Source organism: Myotis daubentonii, chromosome X, assembly GCF_963259705.1.
Source record: "Myotis daubentonii chromosome X, mMyoDau2.1, whole genome shotgun sequence".
NCBI lineage: Eukaryota > Metazoa > Chordata > Mammalia > Chiroptera > Vespertilionidae > Myotis > Myotis daubentonii.
Genome location: NC_081861.1, coordinates 139,617,635 through 139,635,059, shown reverse-complemented (window position 1 = coordinate 139,635,059; position 17,425 = coordinate 139,617,635). Strand labels below are relative to the sequence as shown.

At 56.7% G+C, this 17,425-nt stretch overlaps 2 protein-coding genes and 1 long non-coding RNA gene across 3 annotated transcripts in view; 1 reads left to right on the top strand and 2 right to left on the bottom strand.

The window, feature by feature from the left end:
• Positions 1–9,094, bottom strand: part of DHRSX (dehydrogenase/reductase X-linked) — a 31,359-nt gene extending 22,265 nt beyond the window's left edge. Inside the window, exon 1 of the mRNA XM_059680010.1 lies at positions 8,961–9,094. Within this exon, the coding sequence (XP_059535993.1) occupies positions 8,961–9,069 (109 nt within the window). The 5' untranslated portion in view covers positions 9,070–9,094. The remainder of the gene's footprint in view (positions 1–8,960) is intronic.
• Positions 1–17,425, top strand: part of LOC132224887 (uncharacterized) — a 133,035-nt gene that overhangs the window by 16,130 nt on the left and 99,480 nt on the right. The window lies entirely within an intron of this gene.
• ZBED1 (zinc finger BED-type containing 1) lies at positions 808–9,097 on the bottom strand. The gene is made up of 2 exons (XM_059679992.1): positions 8,961–9,097; positions 808–3,517 (listed from the first exon to the last, which is right to left on the bottom strand). Exon 2 carries the CDS (start codon positions 3,464–3,466, stop codon positions 1,232–1,234), a length of 2,235 nt encoding a protein of 744 aa, XP_059535975.1. The 5' UTR covers positions 3,467–3,517; positions 8,961–9,097; the 3' UTR covers positions 808–1,231.

Genomic DNA, 17,425 nt, shown 5'->3' with positions numbered 1-17,425 from the left:
GGTTTTAGGGTTGGGTTCAGGGTTTGGGTCAGGGCTAGGATTTAGGATTTAGATCAGGGTTAGGTTTAGGGTTAGGGTTGGGCTTAGGGTTAGGGTTTGGGTTTGGGTCAGGGCTAGGATTTAGGATTTAGATCAGGGTTAGGTTTAGGGTTAGGGTTGGGTTTAGGGTTTGGGTTTAGGGTTTGGGTCAGGGCTAGGGTTTAGGATTTAGATCAGGGTTAGGTTTAGGGTTTAGATTTAGGGTTCAGCTATCGGGTTAGGGTATAGATTCAGGGTTAAGATTCAGGGTTCGGGCTTAGGGAGCGGCCAGGTTTCGTCAACCTCCGCCCATAGCTGCCGTGTTTCTCAGATTTCCGCCAGACTCTCCCCGCACGGGAGGCCGTGAACTTGTGCGCGTGTGGGTTTCTTGAACCGGAAGTCGTACCTCCCTTCCCGGTTCCGTTGGGCCGGCTGAAGATGGACAACTTCAAAGTGGACCCTGGGAACAGGTCTCTGTTAGGCCCCTTTTGCTGAAACTCGAGTGGAGGCCACAGGAAATTCTTGTCGCGCCAAACGCGCACCCCAGAAACCCCATCTTTCCTTATCACATTTCCCTTTATTTAAAAAAAAAATTATATATTTTTTATTGATTTCATAGAAGGGAGAGGAAGAGAGAGACATCAAGGATGAGAGAGAATCATGGACTGGCCTCCTCCCGCAAGCCCCCTGCTGGGGATGGAGCCCGCAACCCGGGCCTGTGCCCTTGACCGGGAATCGAACCCTGACCTCCTGGTTCCTAGGTCGGCGCTCAACCACTGAACCACACTGGCCGGGCTCAGATATACTTTCAAAAATCCTTTTCCCTTTTATTGAACGTATTGGGGGTGACACTGGCCAACAAAATTATTCAGGTTTTAGAGGCACAATCCCACGACACATCATCTGTATACGGTCTTGTTTTGTTTAAATATTTTTATTGATTTCAGAGAGGAAGGGAGAGGGGGAGAGAGAGAGAGAGAGAGAGAGACATCCATGAGGAGAGAGAATCATGGGCCGGCTGCCTCCCGCATGCCCCCGACTGGGGATGGAGCGCACAACCAGGCCATGCGCCCTTAACCAGGAATGGAACTGGGGACCACTCGGTTCCTGGCTCAATGCTTGAGCCACGCCAGCCGGCTTTGGGGGGAGAGGGGATCCGTATTTATATCAAAGCGTGACCCCCCAAAACCGCCTCCCCTCCGTTCCCCTGTGGCTACACCAAGCCGCTGTCCCGGCCCCCAAAGAACCCGCTGTTCACCGCATCCCCAAACGTCACCACCGGCTCGTGGTCCAGCCCCCACTCCCCCTCGTCCTCCTCCTCGGGCTCCGGCTCCGCCCCGCCGCCACCGCCACGCGCGTTCTCGTACAGAAACACCTGCTCGTCCACGCGCGCGGGGGCCAGGCGGTTCCGCTTGGCGCGCACCACGGCGGCCGCGGGTCCGAAGAGGCGCTCCGGGGGCGAGCAGGTGGGCGCGACGCACCAGTATTTCTGCAGGACCTTGGGCAGCACCGGGAACAGCGCCTGGCGCTCGCACCACCACTTCAGGGGGTCCTCGTCGAGCCCCAAGACCTTCTGCGACTTGAAGTTGCTCAGTTCCTCCAGCACCTGCGCGTGCCGCTCCTCCTGGTCCTCCGCGGCCCCCGCCTGCGGGCAGAAAATCTCCGCCAACATGTTGTTGATGACGCTGGAGGGCGGCGGTGGCTGCGTCATGGCGCACGGGGGCGTGGCGCACTGGGCCGTGGCGCACGGGGCTGTGGCGCACGGGGGCGCGGGTTTCTTTTCCGGGGGCTCCTCGGACGACCCGGACAGCTGCTCCTCCGCGCCCTGATGCCCGCCTTCCTTCATCTTTTCCAGGAGGCCCTTGGCTTCCTCCAACACGCGGCTCTCCACCTGCTGCCTCTCCAAGGCGGACAGGAACGGGAGCTTCTTGTAGCGCGGGTCCAGGAAGGTGGCGACGTTGAGGAACAGGTCCACCTCGGGCGCCTCCCGGTAGGTGCGCGCCAGCTCCTGCGCGATGAGCTCCTTCGCCATGCTGACCTCCTTGGAGTCCAGCTCTTGGGCGCTGAGCGTGGTGTTGAGCAGCATGTGCAAGAGAGGCTTGACCATGCTGATGGTGGGGTACCGGGAGGCGCAGAGCACGTCCGCCACCTGCTTGAAGGGCTGCAGCAGGCCCGCGAGCGCCTCGATGCCGGCCCACTCGGCCGCGTCCAGCATGAGGTGGTGGCTGTTGCTGTCTTCCACCAGCACGGCGGCCACGGCGAACTGCTGCTCCCTGAGGCGCGTCAGCATGGCCAGCGTGGCGCCCCACCAGGCCACGCGGTCGCTCACCAGCATGCAGTGCGGCGGCTGCGGCGGCTCCTGCGGCTGCTTCTGCTTTTCCAACAGCAGGTACCTGGCCACGGGCGACTGCTGGAAATGCTCCACGAGCCGCCGGCACCGCGCCAGCAGCGCGCGCAGCTTGGGCAGCTGGAACGCGCGCTGGATGGCGGCGTCGAACGCGCGCCCCAGGCAGCGCAGGTGCACGGGCACGTCCAGGAGCGCGCAGGCTTTGGCCACGTCCTTCCCGCCGTCGGTGGTGGCCGCGGACACCTTGGCGCCCACGCCCCAGTCGATGAAGGCTTCGTAGAGGACGCGCGTCATGGTCTCCGCGGCGTTTTCATCCGGGACCTCGAACGTCTTGAGGCAGCGGGAGCCGTACCCGTAGCCGGAGGGTCCGGGGGATGGGCCTTTGGGGGGCGCGCCGCCGCCTCCCCCTGCGCCTCCGCCGCCGAGGCTGAGAAAGTGGGCGTTCAGCGTGACGTAGTTCCGGTTCTGCTGGTGGCTTCTCCAGTGTTCCAAGGTGATGGCGCACCAGGGGGCCTTGGAGAGGTCTTTCAGCACCGCCTCGCGGACAGCTCCGTAGCGCACGGGGATGGCTTTGCTGAAGAATTTCCTCCCGGGCAGCTCGTACCAGGGGTCGGCCGCCCGCAGGAGCGCGCGGAACGTGGGCTCCTCCACGATGGACGCGGGGTACAGCCCCTCGCAGATGAGCCCCAAGACGGCCGCCGTCAGCTCCTGCTGCCTGGTGTCCTGCGCCGTCAGCGGCTGCTGTGCCGCCGCCCCCGCTGTGTCCGGCGGCGGCTTGAGCTTGGAGAAGGCGGTGGCGAACGCCTCGCGCATCTGCTCCGTGTTGCTCTTGACCAGCTCGCAGAACTCCTCCGCGTGGTTCTTCTCCAGGTGGTAGGACAGGTTCGAGGTGTTGCCCGAGTAGGCGATCTGGGCCCGGCAGATTCGGCAGTAGATTTTTTTCCACTGGAGGATGCAGCCCGCCGCGTCCGTGTCGAAGCCGAAGTATTTCCAGACTTTGCTCTTGGCGCGCGGGTGCGCCACCAGCTTGAGGTCCGACGATGGCGATGATGACGACGACGCGGGGTGCGCATTGGGGTCCGGGGCGGTTTTGGCCTCCATCGTCTCTCCGCGCCTGGGCTGGGTACCGCCGAGTGTCTCAGGCGTGATGACCTAGTGAGAGGCGGCAAGACAGACAGACACACAGTGAAAAGGTATCGGAGACAGGCCGCGCGCCCCCGGCTGGTGTGGCGCGGTGGAGAGAGCGGGGGTCTGTGGGCTGAAGGGGCGCGGGTTCGAGTCCAGGCCAGGGAACCCCCCAAAAATAAATAAAGTTAAAAATAAAGAAAAAAAAGAAAAAGAAAGTAGGCCATTTTGAGCACAGCCAACATTTTTTTATTCCCGTGTTTAATTATTTTTTTAAAAAATAATTCTTTTAGCCCTGGCTGGTTTGGCTCAGTGGATAGAGCAGCGGCCTGTGGGCTGAAGGGTCGCGGGTTCGAGTCTGGGCCAGGGAACCAAAAAAATAAATAAAATATAAATAAAGAAAAACAGAAAAAGTAAGTCATTTTGAGCACAGCCAACATTTTTTTATTCCCAAGTTTAATTTTCTTTTTATTTATTTTTAAAATACATTTTATTGATTTTTTACAGAGAGGAAGGGAGAGGGATAGAGAGTTAGAAACATCGATGATGAGAGAGAAATATCGATCAGCTGCCTCCTGCACGCCCCCAACTGGGGATGTGCCCGCAACCAAGGTACGTGCCCTTGACCGGAATCGAACCCGGGACCCTTCAGTCCGCAGGCCGACGCAATATCCACTGAGCCACACTGGTCAGGGCTAATTTTTTTTTTTGGAAATAATTCTTTTAGCCCTGGCTGGTTTGGCTCAGTGGATAGAGCATCGGCCTCAGGACTGAAGGGTCCTGGGTTCGATTCCGGTCGAGGGCACGTGCCTGGGTTGCCGGCTCGATCCCCAGTAGGGGGCGTGCAGGAGGCAGCCGGTCCATGATTCCCCCTCTCCCTTCCTCTCCGAAATCAACAATAAAAAATAAATTAAAAGAAATTCTTTTTTGTTGAAATTATTACAGACGCCCTCTTTTCTCCCCCCTCCCTCATTAATCCCTCCAGCCCCTCCCCTCCCTGCCCCAGGCCTTCACCCCCCTATTGTCTGTGTCCATGGGTGACGCATCTATACACACAAGGTCTTGGTTGAGCTATTCCCACCCTCCCCCCCACCCTCCCCCGCCTTCCCTCTGAGGTTCCACACTCTGTTCCATGTTTCCATGGCTCTGGATCTATTTTGTTCATCCGTTTATTTGGTCCCTTAGCTTCCACCGATGAGTGCGGTCATGGGATACGTGTCTTTCTCCGACAGGCTTATCTCACTCAGCCTCCTGCTCTCCAGGTCCCTCTGGGCCGTCTCAAAGGGTAAGAGACCCACCTTTTTCAGGGCTGTATAGTATTCCACGGTTCAGATCAAGCACATCCAGGGCGCTGCCCACCAGCCAACAACGACGAATATTTCTGCGCCCGGCCAATAGGACCGTATGTTGGGAACGTTGTAATAAATAGCAATTTCGTTGCTTAATTTTTACACTATCCTGTTAGACGTAATTATTCGTAAGGAACTATAGCGTTCGCCAATGACTCTCGTCGTGTGGAATTCATGTCCCTCCCGCCGGGGGCACCGTTTCTCTCCACAAACACCAGCGGCGAATGTTCTAGAAGCTGATGGCCGCGTCCTTGGTCTCGGGATGACTTGCTTGGGGTGCGCAACGGGAAAACGAGAAAAATAGGTTTACGGGCCTGACGCTCATTCATTGGAGCTGTTACTCAGTGTCTGGTGGGTTCATGTTCAGGAAGACACATTCATTTTTTTATTCAATTGCTCTATTGTTTTATGTTCGCCACGACTCGTTGATTTCAGCCCTTCGTCTTCAGCACGTCTCTATGGGAAGAAACCTACGTTTTGAGGCAAATGGAAGCTTTTGGGGTTGTTTTTTTGCGGCCACGTACATGTACACTTAAACCTTGTTTATCTGTCCCGTGTTCGCCTTTGAGTTTGAAAACAGGGCTTTTTTTTATCCACTCGACTGCGGGAGGGCCCTTGGGCTCACCCTCCACGACGCCCCCTTTTTTAAAAAAAAATAAAGGGTGTCCCTTCACATTTGTAATATCTTATTCAATAAAAGGGAAAAAAATAAAAAAATAAATAAAGGGTGTCCCAAAATTCACGCAAGAAGTAATTTTGATAGGAAACACAGGTTTATCATTAAACATTGTAAATTTTTTATTGATTCGTAAGGTCTACAGTCTAGGGTTACGGATGGAATAGATGTCGGGTAAATGGGTCATCATGTCGCGATAGCGAGCACCGTGAACTGTTATTGTCTGAGCAGCCGCATATCGGTCGTGGACAATTTCCACAAAAGAGTGCGGACGTGCCAGCAAATTTGTGGAGGCCACTGACCCGATGTGCTATTCCATCCATAACCCTAGACTGTGTACTTTATGAATCAATAAAAAGTTTACAACTTTTAATGACAAACCTGTGTTTTCTATCAGAATTACTTCTTGCGTGAATTTTGGGACGCCCTTTATGTATTTGTGCGTTGAGCGCCTGCCCCCTGGTGGTCGGGGCGCGCCATAGCTACGGGTCTCCCTCTAATTCCAGGTTCTCACCCCAAATTGAAATGGCTAACGGGTCCTCTTGGTCACTGATTAGCTCGCCCTCCAGGGCAAAGGTCAAAGGCTCCTCCTCCAAAATTGACAGGCAAACGGGAATGAGGTGAAAAGGGACCGGGCACGAAGCCACTGGCAGCCCGGCTGCCCGCCCAGTTTCTAAAATGACGTCCATCTGGCCCGGCTGGTGTAGCTCAGTGGATAGAGCGCCGGCCTGCAGACTGCAGGGTCCCGGGTTCGTTTCCGGTCAAGGGCATGGACCTGGGTTGTGGGCACATCCCCAGTGCGGGGCATGCAGGAGGCAGCTGGTCGATGTGTCTCTCTCATCATGGATGTTTCTCTCTCTCCCTCCCTCTCTGAAATCCATAAAAATATACATTTTTAAAAATGATGGCACCGACATTCATCTTGATATAAAATGACCGGTTTCTGGCCCACGAATAAGGATTCCCCTTCCAGACTCAGGGTTTATCTTTTTAACCATGTTTCCTTTGAAATTTCTTTTTTTTTTTTTTAATGTGGCTGCTTTTTAAAAAATATATTTTTATGGATCTCAGAGAGGCAGGGAGAGGGAAAGAGAAAGAGAGAAACATCAGTGATGAGAGAGAATCATGGTCCGGCCGCCCCCTGCACGCCCCCTCCTGGGGATCGAGCCCGCAACCCGGGCCTGTGCCCTTGACCGGGAATCGAACCCGGGACCTCCTGGTTCATAGGTTGATGCTCACCACTGAGCCACGCTGGCCAGACTCACAGGACCGCAGTTTAATATCCCATTGTCCCTGGAGGGAAGGTGAGGGTGGGGCTGGTGGAGGGGTTGGGGTGAGATAAAAAAATATATATATATAAATAAAAGCTATAGATTCTTTTCTAAAAGAAAAATAAAATCTCATTTCATCCTTAAGGTAATTCAGTCTTTTAAGTTAGATTTTGGCAAATTTAAGGATTTCTTGCCCTGAGCGGAGGTCTGGAAAGTGGGACTCATTTTAAAATATTTACTTCAGCCCTGACCGGTGTGGCTCAGTGGATAGAGCGTCGGCCTGCGGACGGAAGGGTCCCGGGTTCGATTCCGGCCAAGGGCATGGACCTGGGTTGCGGGCACGTCCCCAGTGGGGGGCGTGCAGGAGGCAGCTGATCCATGTTTCTCCATCATTGATGCTTCTAACTATCCCTCACCCTTCCTCTCTGTAAAAAATCAATAAAATATGTGTGTTTTTTAAAAAAAAGAAAGAAAACAAAATATTTACTTCTGGGCAGAGTGGCCGGACACACCCACCCTTCTATGGGGAAATAACGGGATTGGAAAGTATTTGCACAATAATACAGGCTATTGGCCATGCGTCTCCCACTGCCAAGCAGTAAGTTCCAGGCACTGCTGGGGGGAGGGGAGGGAGGGGGAGGGGGAGGGGAGGGAGGGGGGAGGAGACAGGGAAGGGGGTAGGGGAGCCGGAATGGGGAAGCAGGAAAGCTGAAATGACACAGGAAAGACAGCGCTGGCCTCAGGCCCCGGAGGAACCAGCCGCACCTGTTTCCCAATAGAGTTGCTGTCCCCCCCTAAGACAGCGGTTCTCAACCTGTGGGTCGCGACCCCTCTGGGGGTCGAACGGCCCTTTCCCAGGGGTCGCCTGAGACCGTCGGAAAACACATCTCTAATCGCATATTGTTTTTGTGATCGATCACTGAGCTTTCATGGTGTTCGATGTGTCACCATGGAAATCCATCCTGCAGATCAGATGTTTCCATGACGATCCGTCACAGCAGCCACATGACGGCGATGACGCAGCCACGAGAATAATGTTATGGTTGGGGGTCCCCACAGCATGGGGAGCTGTATTCAAGGGTCGCGGCCTTAGGAAGGTTGAGAACCAGTGCCCTGACCGGTGTGGCTCAGTGGATAGAGCGTCCGCCTGCGGACTGAAGGGTCCCGGGTTCGATTCCCGGTCAAGGGCACATGCCCAGGTTGCGGGCTCCATCCCCAGTAGGGGGCGTGCAGGAGGCAGCGGATCCATGATTGTCTCTCATCATGGATGTTTCTCTCTCTCTCTCCCTCTCTCCCTCTTTCTCTCTGAAATCCATAAAAATATATTTGAGGGTCGGGGAGGCCAGGGGATTGTCAGGGGCGGGGAAAAAAAAAGGTGACATACGTAATACTCTTTGTAATACTTTAAGCAATCAAACTATTTAAAAAAATAAAATAAATATATATTTTAGAAAGAAATCAAATTGACCCCCTGAGGGGCGGGTGCCCCACGCTGGCAACCCCTGGCCTAGAGAGTAAGATGACTCCCAGCCCACCCGCTGGCAAGATTTCTGGGTTTTAAGACCCAGAACTAACGGCACCTGCACCAGGTCCCGGGGTGCAGGTGCCCAGCCCCGCCCACCCCCGTGAGCGCGCCCGGACCCACGCGAGTTGCAAGAACGGATGGCTCGGTGCCTCCCAAACTGCAGAGAAACAAAGTTGCCCCTGAACCGAAACGCTCTCCTTCCCACCCCTCGCGACACCCGCCGCTGGGCCCCGCGCGCGCTAGGCCGGTCCGACGCCATCCGGGCTGGAGACCAGGACTCCGGGCCGCGCGCCCCTTCCCCGTTCCGGGGGCGGAGGCGGGGCGCGATGGAACCGGACAGCCGCCGCTCGAGGTCTGGTTCGGGGAGTCCAGGCCTCCCACCCAGCGGTGGGGGAATCCGCGGGGCTGGGACCTTGTGCGCCCAGGGCGCGCGCGCGCGCGCGCGCGGGGTTTGGAGAGGCCCCAGGGCGCACGACCCCCAGGCAGGCGCGCGCGCGCGCTCCGCCCGGCCCCTCCTCCCCGGGCGCGCCCCGGAGTCAAGGTCACGCGGCGCCAAGACCACGCCCCGGCCCGGAGTCGCCCACGCGGCCGCCGCTCCCCGGTGGTCCCCGCTCCGCGCGGCCACCCCCTCGCCCCCCCGGCAGCTGACCTGGCTCCGTGAAGCCCCCGAGACAGCGACGCAGCAGCTGCGCCATCATCACCGCCACGCCCGCCGCGTAGACGCGCAGCGCCGCGCGCGCTACAGACAAAGGCGACATGGCCGCCCGGCCTCCGTTTCCGCGCCGCACGCCCCGGCCTGGGCCGCCCCGGACCGACCCACCGGAGGGCGGAGGGAACCCGCCCCGGCCCCGCCCCGGCCCGCGTCGGCCCCGCCCCGCCCCGCCAGGGCCGCGACCCAGACCGGCAGCCCCGGCCCTAAACCACGGGTCCGCCCCTGCCCGTCAAGGATCGCTGCCTGGGTCCCCGCAAAACGCACCCCCACCCCCCCCCCCCGAATCCGGGGAAAAGGGACACCCCCACCCCCAACTAGGATCACAGGACAACCACCCCCTCACCCCCCCGAACTCTCCCTTCAAAAACTCCAGTCCCCAGCGCGGATCCCGCCCAAAACAAGGGGCCTCCCCGGCCCCCGTCCCGGGCCCCACCCACACCGGTCACCCACCTCGCCAAGGACTCCCTCCCGGGACTACGGGACGCCCCCTCCTGCCTGGACCATGCGACTGCCACCCTCCCCCCCCCGCCCCCCTACCAGGATACATTGTACTAATGATAATGGCTTGCTTTCAATTTTCATTCATTCATTCACTCATTCCCTCCCTCATTCATTCATTCACTCATTCACTTATTCATTCACTCACTTATTCATTCATTCATTTACCTACTCATTTACTTATTCATTCATTCATTCATTTACCTACTCATTCACTTATTCACTCATTCATTCACTCATTCATTCACTCACTCATTTACTCATTCATTCACTCATTCATTCATTCCCTCACTCATTCATTCACTCACTCATTGCTTCACTCAGTCATTCACTCATTCATTCATTTATTCACTCACTCATTCATTCACTCATTCATTCCTTATTCAATCACTCCCTCATTCATTCACTCACTCATTCATTCATTTACTCATTCCTTCACTCATTCATTCATTCAACAGGATGTCTGCTTGCCAGACCCACCAAGGACTCAGCTGGACCCCCAGGAGGACGGACCATGAGACAAGCTCCGCCCATGGCTTCCCGAGGCGCCTGCACTTGCCCAGTTGGCTGCGACAATGATACCATTTTCCAGGAAGGACTCGTTGGCATCCATTCCCCCAGCATTTGTCCAAAGGCCTCATTGGGAAGCCAGCCATTTTGCTCCTGGATGAAAAATACGTGAGAAATACTTGGCAAGAAACCCTCGCTGGCTGTGCCATCCTCGCTTAGAAGTAATTAATGCAGCCCGGCCAGCGTTGCTCAGTGGTTAGCGTCGACCTATGAACCCGGAGGTCACGGTTCGATTTCCTGTCAAGGGCACAGACCCGGGTTGCGAGCTCCATCCCCAGTAGGGGGCGTGCAGGAGGCAGCTGATCCATGATCCTCTCTCATCATGGATATTTCTCTCTCTCCCTTCCTCTCTGAAATCAATAAAAATCTCTCTATATAAAAGCCTAACATGCAAATTGTCCCCGTGGGAGTTGGACCGGGGGACTGACCGCTTGCTTGCTATGACGTGCACTGACCACCAGGGGGTGGCGCGGAATGAATTAAGGCCCCGGCCAGCAGCTGGCAGGCCCCGATCGGCCCTGATCGCCAGCCAGGCCTAGGGACCCTGCCTGTGCATGAATTTCATGCACCAGGCCTCTAGTGTGTGTGTGTGTGTGTGTGTGTGTGTGTGTGTGTGTGTGTGTGTGTATGTTCTTTGTTGAGCCCTAATTTAAAATTTGCCATTCAAAGCATTTTAAATTTATGTTCTACTTCTGGCACACCCTGTAGGTATATGTCATCGCAATAAGAATTTTGTGAAATACATAGAACATGGCTCTCTCTACTCCCTACTCACCTGCAAAATGGCGAAACCAGACGACGCAATGCACACGCATGCACACACATACACACGCACACATGCACAGATACATACTCACGGGTTGTGTGATTCTGTTGATATACATACTAGAGGCCCGGTGCGTGAAATGCGTGCACGAGGGGGTGGGGTGTCCCTCAGGCCAGCCGGCACCCTCTCGCAATCCCGGATCCCTTGGAGGATGTCCGACTGCCGGTTTAGGCGGGATCAGGCCTAAACCGGCAGTCGGACATCCCTCTTGCAATCGGGGACCAGCTGGCTCCTAACCACTCTCCTCCTGTCTGCCTGCCTGATCGCCCCTAACCACTCTACCTGCCTGCCTGATCACCCCTAACCACTCGCCTGCCTGCCTGCCTGATCACCCCTAACTACTTGCCTGCCTGCCTGTTCACCCCTAACCACTCTACCTGCCTGCCTGATCGCCTCTAACCACTCACCTTCCTGCCTGATCGCCCCTAACCACTCTGCCTGCCTGTCTGATCGCCCCTAACCACTCGCCTGCCTGCCTGATCGCCCCTAACCACTCTGCCTGCCTGTCTGATCGCCCCTAACCACTCGCCTGCCTGCCTGATCGCCCCTAACCACTCACCTGCCTGCCTGATCGCCCCTAACTGCCTCTGCCTGCCTGATGGCCCCTAACCACTCTGCCTGCCTGTCTGATCGCCCCTAACCACTCACCTTCCTGCCTGATCGCCCCTAACCACTCTGCCTGCCTGATGGCCCCTAACCACTCTGCCTGCCTGCCTGATCGCCCCTAACCACTCACCTGCCTGCCTGATGGCCCCTAACCACTCTACCTGCCTGCCTGATCGCCCCTAACCACTCACCTTCCTGCCTGATCGCCCCTAACCACTCTGCCTGCCTGATGGCCCCTAACCACTCTGCCTGCCTGCCTGATCGCCCCTAACCACTCACCTGCCTGCCTGATCGCCCCTAACCACTCTGCCTGCCTGATGGCCCCTAACCACTCTACCTGCCTGCCTGATGGCCCCTAACCACTCACCTGCCTGCCTGATCGCCCCTAACTGCCTCTGCCTGCCTGATCGCCCCTAACCACTCTGCCTGCCTGTCTGATCGCCCCTAACCACTGTGCCTGCCTGCCTGATCGCCCCTAACCACTCGCCTGCCTGCCTGATCGCCCCTAACCACTGTGCCTGCCTGCCTGATCGCCCCTAACCACTCACCTGCCTGCCTGATCGCCCCTAACTGCCTCTGCCTGCCTGATCGCCCCTAACCACTCTGCCTGCCTGTCTGATCGCCCCTAACCACTGTGCCTGCCTGCCTGATCGCCCCTAACCACTCGCCTGCCTGCCTGATCGCCCCTAACCACTCTGCCTGCCTGTCTGATGGCCCCTAACCCCTCTGCCTCGGCCGCCTCAGCTGCATCTGGAAAGACGTCCAGAAGGTTGCTCAGCCGCCCAGTCTAATGAACATATTATGCTTTTATTATTACACATTTTTAACATATTTTTACTGATTTCAGAGAGGAAGGGAGTGGGAGAGAGGGGGAGAGACAGAGAAACATCCACGATGAGAGAGAATCCTGGACCGGCTGCCTCCTGCCCGCCCCCGACTGGGGGTGGAGCCCGCACCCCCCCGGAACCGAACCCTGCCCGCCTGGGCCATCGGTCCGTGCTCAACCACTGAGCCACCTGGTTTTGCCTGTTGATGCAAATTCCACGGCTTCTCACCTTTTTTGGGGGGGGAAAGCATGGCAAGATCAAAGGGTTGCATTCTGGGTGCGGAAAGGCCCAGAAAACCCGCACCCCGGCCCCCTAACAGTCGGTTAGCAGCTGAGGTGTTTGTGTCAGGGCCACCAGCTCACACACACACACACACACACACACACACACACACACACACGGGCGTTTATTTATAGCGCGTGTCCCACTTTCCCCGGAACGGGCCAGGGCTTGGATCGCTGCACCGTTTTTATTTTTATTTATTTTTATTATTTTTTTTTTTTTAAAAAAAGGCGTTTTGGGAGTTTTCAAAGCGGGCACAGCTCAGGGACTTACAGGTTTCCCGGACATGGGGATGCGACCAAAGGAAGGTGTTGGCCCCCAAAATCGTCAGCCCCGCCTGCTCCATTTTCCAAAGCAATGTGGGGTTTCTTGGAAAAAGTCCTCCCGGCCCTGGCTGGTGTGGCCCAGTGGGTAGCGCGCCGGCCCTGCGGACTGAAGGGTCCCGGGTTCGATTCCTCCCGGTCAAGGGCACAGGCCCGGGTTGCGGGCTGGATCCCCAACCAGTCGGGGGAGTGCGGGAGGCGGCCGGTCCCTGATTCTGTCTCATCGATGATGTTTCCATCTCTCTCCATCTCCCTTCCTCTCTGACATCAATAAAATATATATAAGAAACAAAATAAAAAAAATAAAAATTCCTTCTAGAAAGACACGAATTGTGCTTCTCCCAAAGTGAAGGCATTTCCAAGCAGAGTTAGGTGAGTCTTTTTTCTTTCTTTTTCTTTTTTAAGATACTAGAGGCCCAGTGCATGAAATTCGTGCACAGGGTTGGGGAAAGGGGGGGGGGTGTCCCTCAGCCCGGCCTGCACCCTCTCCAATCCGGGACCCCTTGGGGGATGTCCGACTATCGGGCTGAAACCGGCAGTTGGACGTCCCTCTCGCAATCTGGGATCGCTGGCTCCTAACCGCTCGTCTGCCTGCCTGTCTGATCGCCCCTAAGGCCTTCTGCTTGCCTGCCTGATCACCCCCTAACGGGTCCCCTGCTGGCTTGGCTGCCCCCTAACTGCCCTCCTGCCAGCCTGGTCATCCCCTAACTGCCCCCATGCCAGCTTGGTCGCCCCCTAACTGCCCCCTAACTGCCCCCCTGCCGGCCTGGTCGCCCCCTAACTGCCCCCCTGTCGGCCTGGTCGACCCTTACTGCTCCCCTGCCGGCCTGGTCGCCCCCTAACTGCTCCCCTGTCTGCCTGGTTGCCCCCTAACTGCCCCCCTGCCGGCCTGGTCGACGCTAACTGCCCCCCTGCCGGCCTGGTCGACCCTAACTGCCCCCCTGCTGGCCTGGTCGCCCCCTAACTGCTCCCCTGTCTGCCTGGTCGCCCCCTAACTGCCCCCCTGCCAGCCTGGTCGACCCTAACTGCCCCCCTGCCGGCCTGGTCGACCCTAACTGCCCCCCTGCCGGCCTGGTCGACCCTAACTGCCCCCCTGCCGGCCTGGTCGACCCCCTAACTGCCCCCCTGTCAGCCTGGTTGCCCCCTAACTGTCCCCCTGTCGGCCTGGTCGCCCCCAACTGCCCCCCTGTCAGCCTGGTCGACCCCTAACTGCCCCCCTGTCGGCCTGGTCACCCCCTAACTGCCCCCCTGCCGGCCTGGTCGCCCCCTAACTGCCCCCCTGTCGGCCTGGTCGCCCCCTAACTGCCCCCCTGTCAGCCTGGTCGACCCCTAACTGCCCCCCTGTCAGCCTGGTCGACCCCTAACTGCCCCCATGCCAGCTTGGTCGCCCCCAACTGCCCCCCTGTCAGCCTGGTCGACCCCTAACTGCCCCCCTGTCGGCCTGGTCACCCCCTAACTGCCCCCCTGCCGGCCTGGTCGCCCCCTAACTGCCCCCCTGTCGGCCTGGTCGCCCCCTAACTGCCCCCCTGTCGGCCTGGTCGCCCCCTAATTGCCCCCCTGTCGGCCTGGTCGCCCCCTAACTGCCCCCCTGTCGGCCTGGTCGCCCCCTAACTGCCCCCCTGTCGGCCTGGTCGCCCCCTAACTGCCCCCCTGTCGGCCTGGTCGCCCCCTAACTGCCCCCCTGTCGGCCTGGTCGCCCCCTAACTGCCCCCCTGTCGGCCTGGTCGCCCCCTAACTGCCTCTGCCTTGGCCCCCGCCACTATGGCTTTGTCCAGAAGTAAGTCGGACGTCCGGAAGATGTCCGGTCCACCCGGTATAGGTAGCATATTACCCTTTTATTAGTATAGACATTTGTATTGATTTCAGAGCGGAAGGGAGAGGGAGAGAGAGAGAGAGAAACACCCATGATGAGAGAGAATCATGGATCGGCTGCCTCCTGCACGCCCCCTGCTGGGGATCGAGCCCGTAACCCGGGCCTGTGCCCTTGACCGGGAATCGAACCCGGGACCCTTCAGTCCGCAGGCCGGCGCTCTAACCACTGAGCCACACCGGCCAGGGCTCTCTTGTTTCTGATGATAGTAGACGAGTCATCAGCGGATTAATTATCGGATCCTGTTCTCCAGGACAGGGATTTAAAGGGCCCCGTTGTCATCACTGCTGCCATAAATTATTCATCTTCGCTGTTTTCGAGGAGACGGACGGACGCCGATGTATTGAACGGATCCCAAGGGCAGATCCGTAGCCTTCACGCGATCTTACCTTCCGGTCGAGGCGGCCGGTCCGAACTCATTTTTCCCCCACCCTGTGTTTTTGTGCATGGAATCCTTCTATTTCGAAAGACTCTGTGGCTCAGTGGGTAGAGCGTCCGCCCGCGGAATGAAGGGTCCCGGGTTCGATTCCCAGTCGAGGGCACCTGCCCGGGTGGCGGGCTCGCTCCCCAGTAGGGGGCGTGCAGGAGGCGGCCGGTCCATGATTCTCTCTCATCATGGATGTTTCTCTCTCTCCATTCCTCTCTGAAATTAATAAAAAATATATTTAAAAAAAGAAAGAAAGACTGTGTGTGTGTGAAAGGATGAAGAATAATGCATTTGGGTCTAGTCTGGTAGGGTCATGCAGTGTCCATCTGCGCCTAAGATTCCTGGCACAGAGCCCTGGCCGGTGTGGCTCAGTGGGTAGCGCGTCGGCCTGCGGACGGAAGGGTCCCGGGTTTGATTCCCGGTCAAGGGCACAGGCCCGGGTTGCGGGCTCCATCCCCAGTGGGGGGCGTGCAGGAGGCAGCCGGTCCCTGATTCTCTCTCCTCATCATGGATGTTTCTCTCTCTCTCCCTCTCCCTTCCTCTCTGAAATCAATAAAAATGCAAAATTTAAAATCAAAATTCAAAAACCAAGCCAGGGTAGTCCCGTTTTCAGCAGCCGCAGGCCACGTTCCCGCAACGTTTATTTGATTATTTTTAAACATTATTTATTTCGCTTCTTAATGGATGGACACGCTTGGAAAGGTGGAGACAGCGGCCGAGGGAAGGTTGCGATAATTAATATTTTGCTAGTAAATATTTTTTTTCATTGATTTCAAAGAGAAAGTGAGAGAGAGAAACATCCGTGAGGAGAGAGAATCATTATGGATCGGCTGCCTCCCGCACGTCCCCTACTGGTTGGGGGCCGAGCCCGCAACCCGGGCCTGTACCCTTCACTGGGAATCGAACCCAGGACCCTTCAGTCCGCAGGCCGACGCTCTATCCACTGAGCCACACCAGCTAGGGTTTAAATTTTTTTGAAAAAAAATAACTTCCTTTTTTTTAAAATAAATATATTTCATTGATTTTTTTTTTTTACCGAGAGGAAGGGAGAGAGAGAAACATCCATGATGAGAGAGAATTATGGATCGGCTGCCTCCTGCACGCCCCCTACTAGGGATCAGCGGCAACCCAGGTACATGCCCTTGACGGGATTCGAACCCGGGACCCTTCAGTCCGCAGGCCAACGCTCTATCCACTGAGCAACACCAGCTAGGGTTTAAATTTTTTTTTTAAATACTTCCTTTTCTTTAAATAAATATATTTCATGGATTTTTTTTTTACCGAGAAGAAGGGAGAGAGAGAAACATCCATGATGAGAGAGAATTATGGATCGGTTGCCTCCTGCAGGCCCCCTACTGGGGATGGAGCCCACAACCCGGGGGCATGCCCTTGACTGGGAATCGAACCCATAACCCTGACAGTGCTGGGGTCGACGGTCTAACCACTGAGCCACAGGGGTAGGGGGGCCCAGGGCTCAGGGGGTTTCCCGTGCGTTCAGATCCAACTCCCAGGTTTGACCCATGGAACAAACAGGCCTTCTTTCATCCTTCTCATTTTCTTGCCTGAATTGGGGGTCTTTCTCCAAGGACGATGCTGATGGTACAACATCTGGGGATCGGGGGTGGGGGGTGGGGGTGGGGCTCTGTCTTTGTCAGAAATCAAATCCGGAAACACGTGCGACACCCTTGGAAAGGTGGAGACGGCGGCCGAGGGAGGGTTGCCATGGTTAATTTTCTAGCCTCACAGCGGCGGAGAAGGTGTGGCTAATTCCAGAATGTAGGGAACTGGGGAACCCCCCCCCCCCGCGCCGCCCCCCCCCCGCATGTATAATACCCTCCAATGGCATTTCGGAAAACTTGGCCACCTCCCGGCTCTCCATGGCTGAGCTAAGGGTCTCTGGGGAAGAGAGACACATTTTGAAAAAAAATTATAACTAGTTTGGAGTATATTTCTGTATTTCTCTCTCTCTCTTTCTTTCTCACCCTCCCTCTCTCTCTAAAAATCAATGGAAAAAATAGACTCTGGATGGGTGGGTGGGTGGGTGGGTGGATGGACGGACGGATGGAAAGACAGATGGGTGGACAGTTCTGTGGATGGATGGATACATTCACGGATGGATTATTAATAAACACACAATATTGGCCCGACCGGCGTGGCTCAGTGGTTGAGCGTC

Bases quoted from the DNA above. Each gene is read 5' to 3' on its own strand.
- ZBED1 (XM_059679992.1), bottom strand. From the start codon at position 3,466: ATGGAGGCCAAAACCGCCCCGGACCCCAATGCGCACCCCGCGTCGTCG.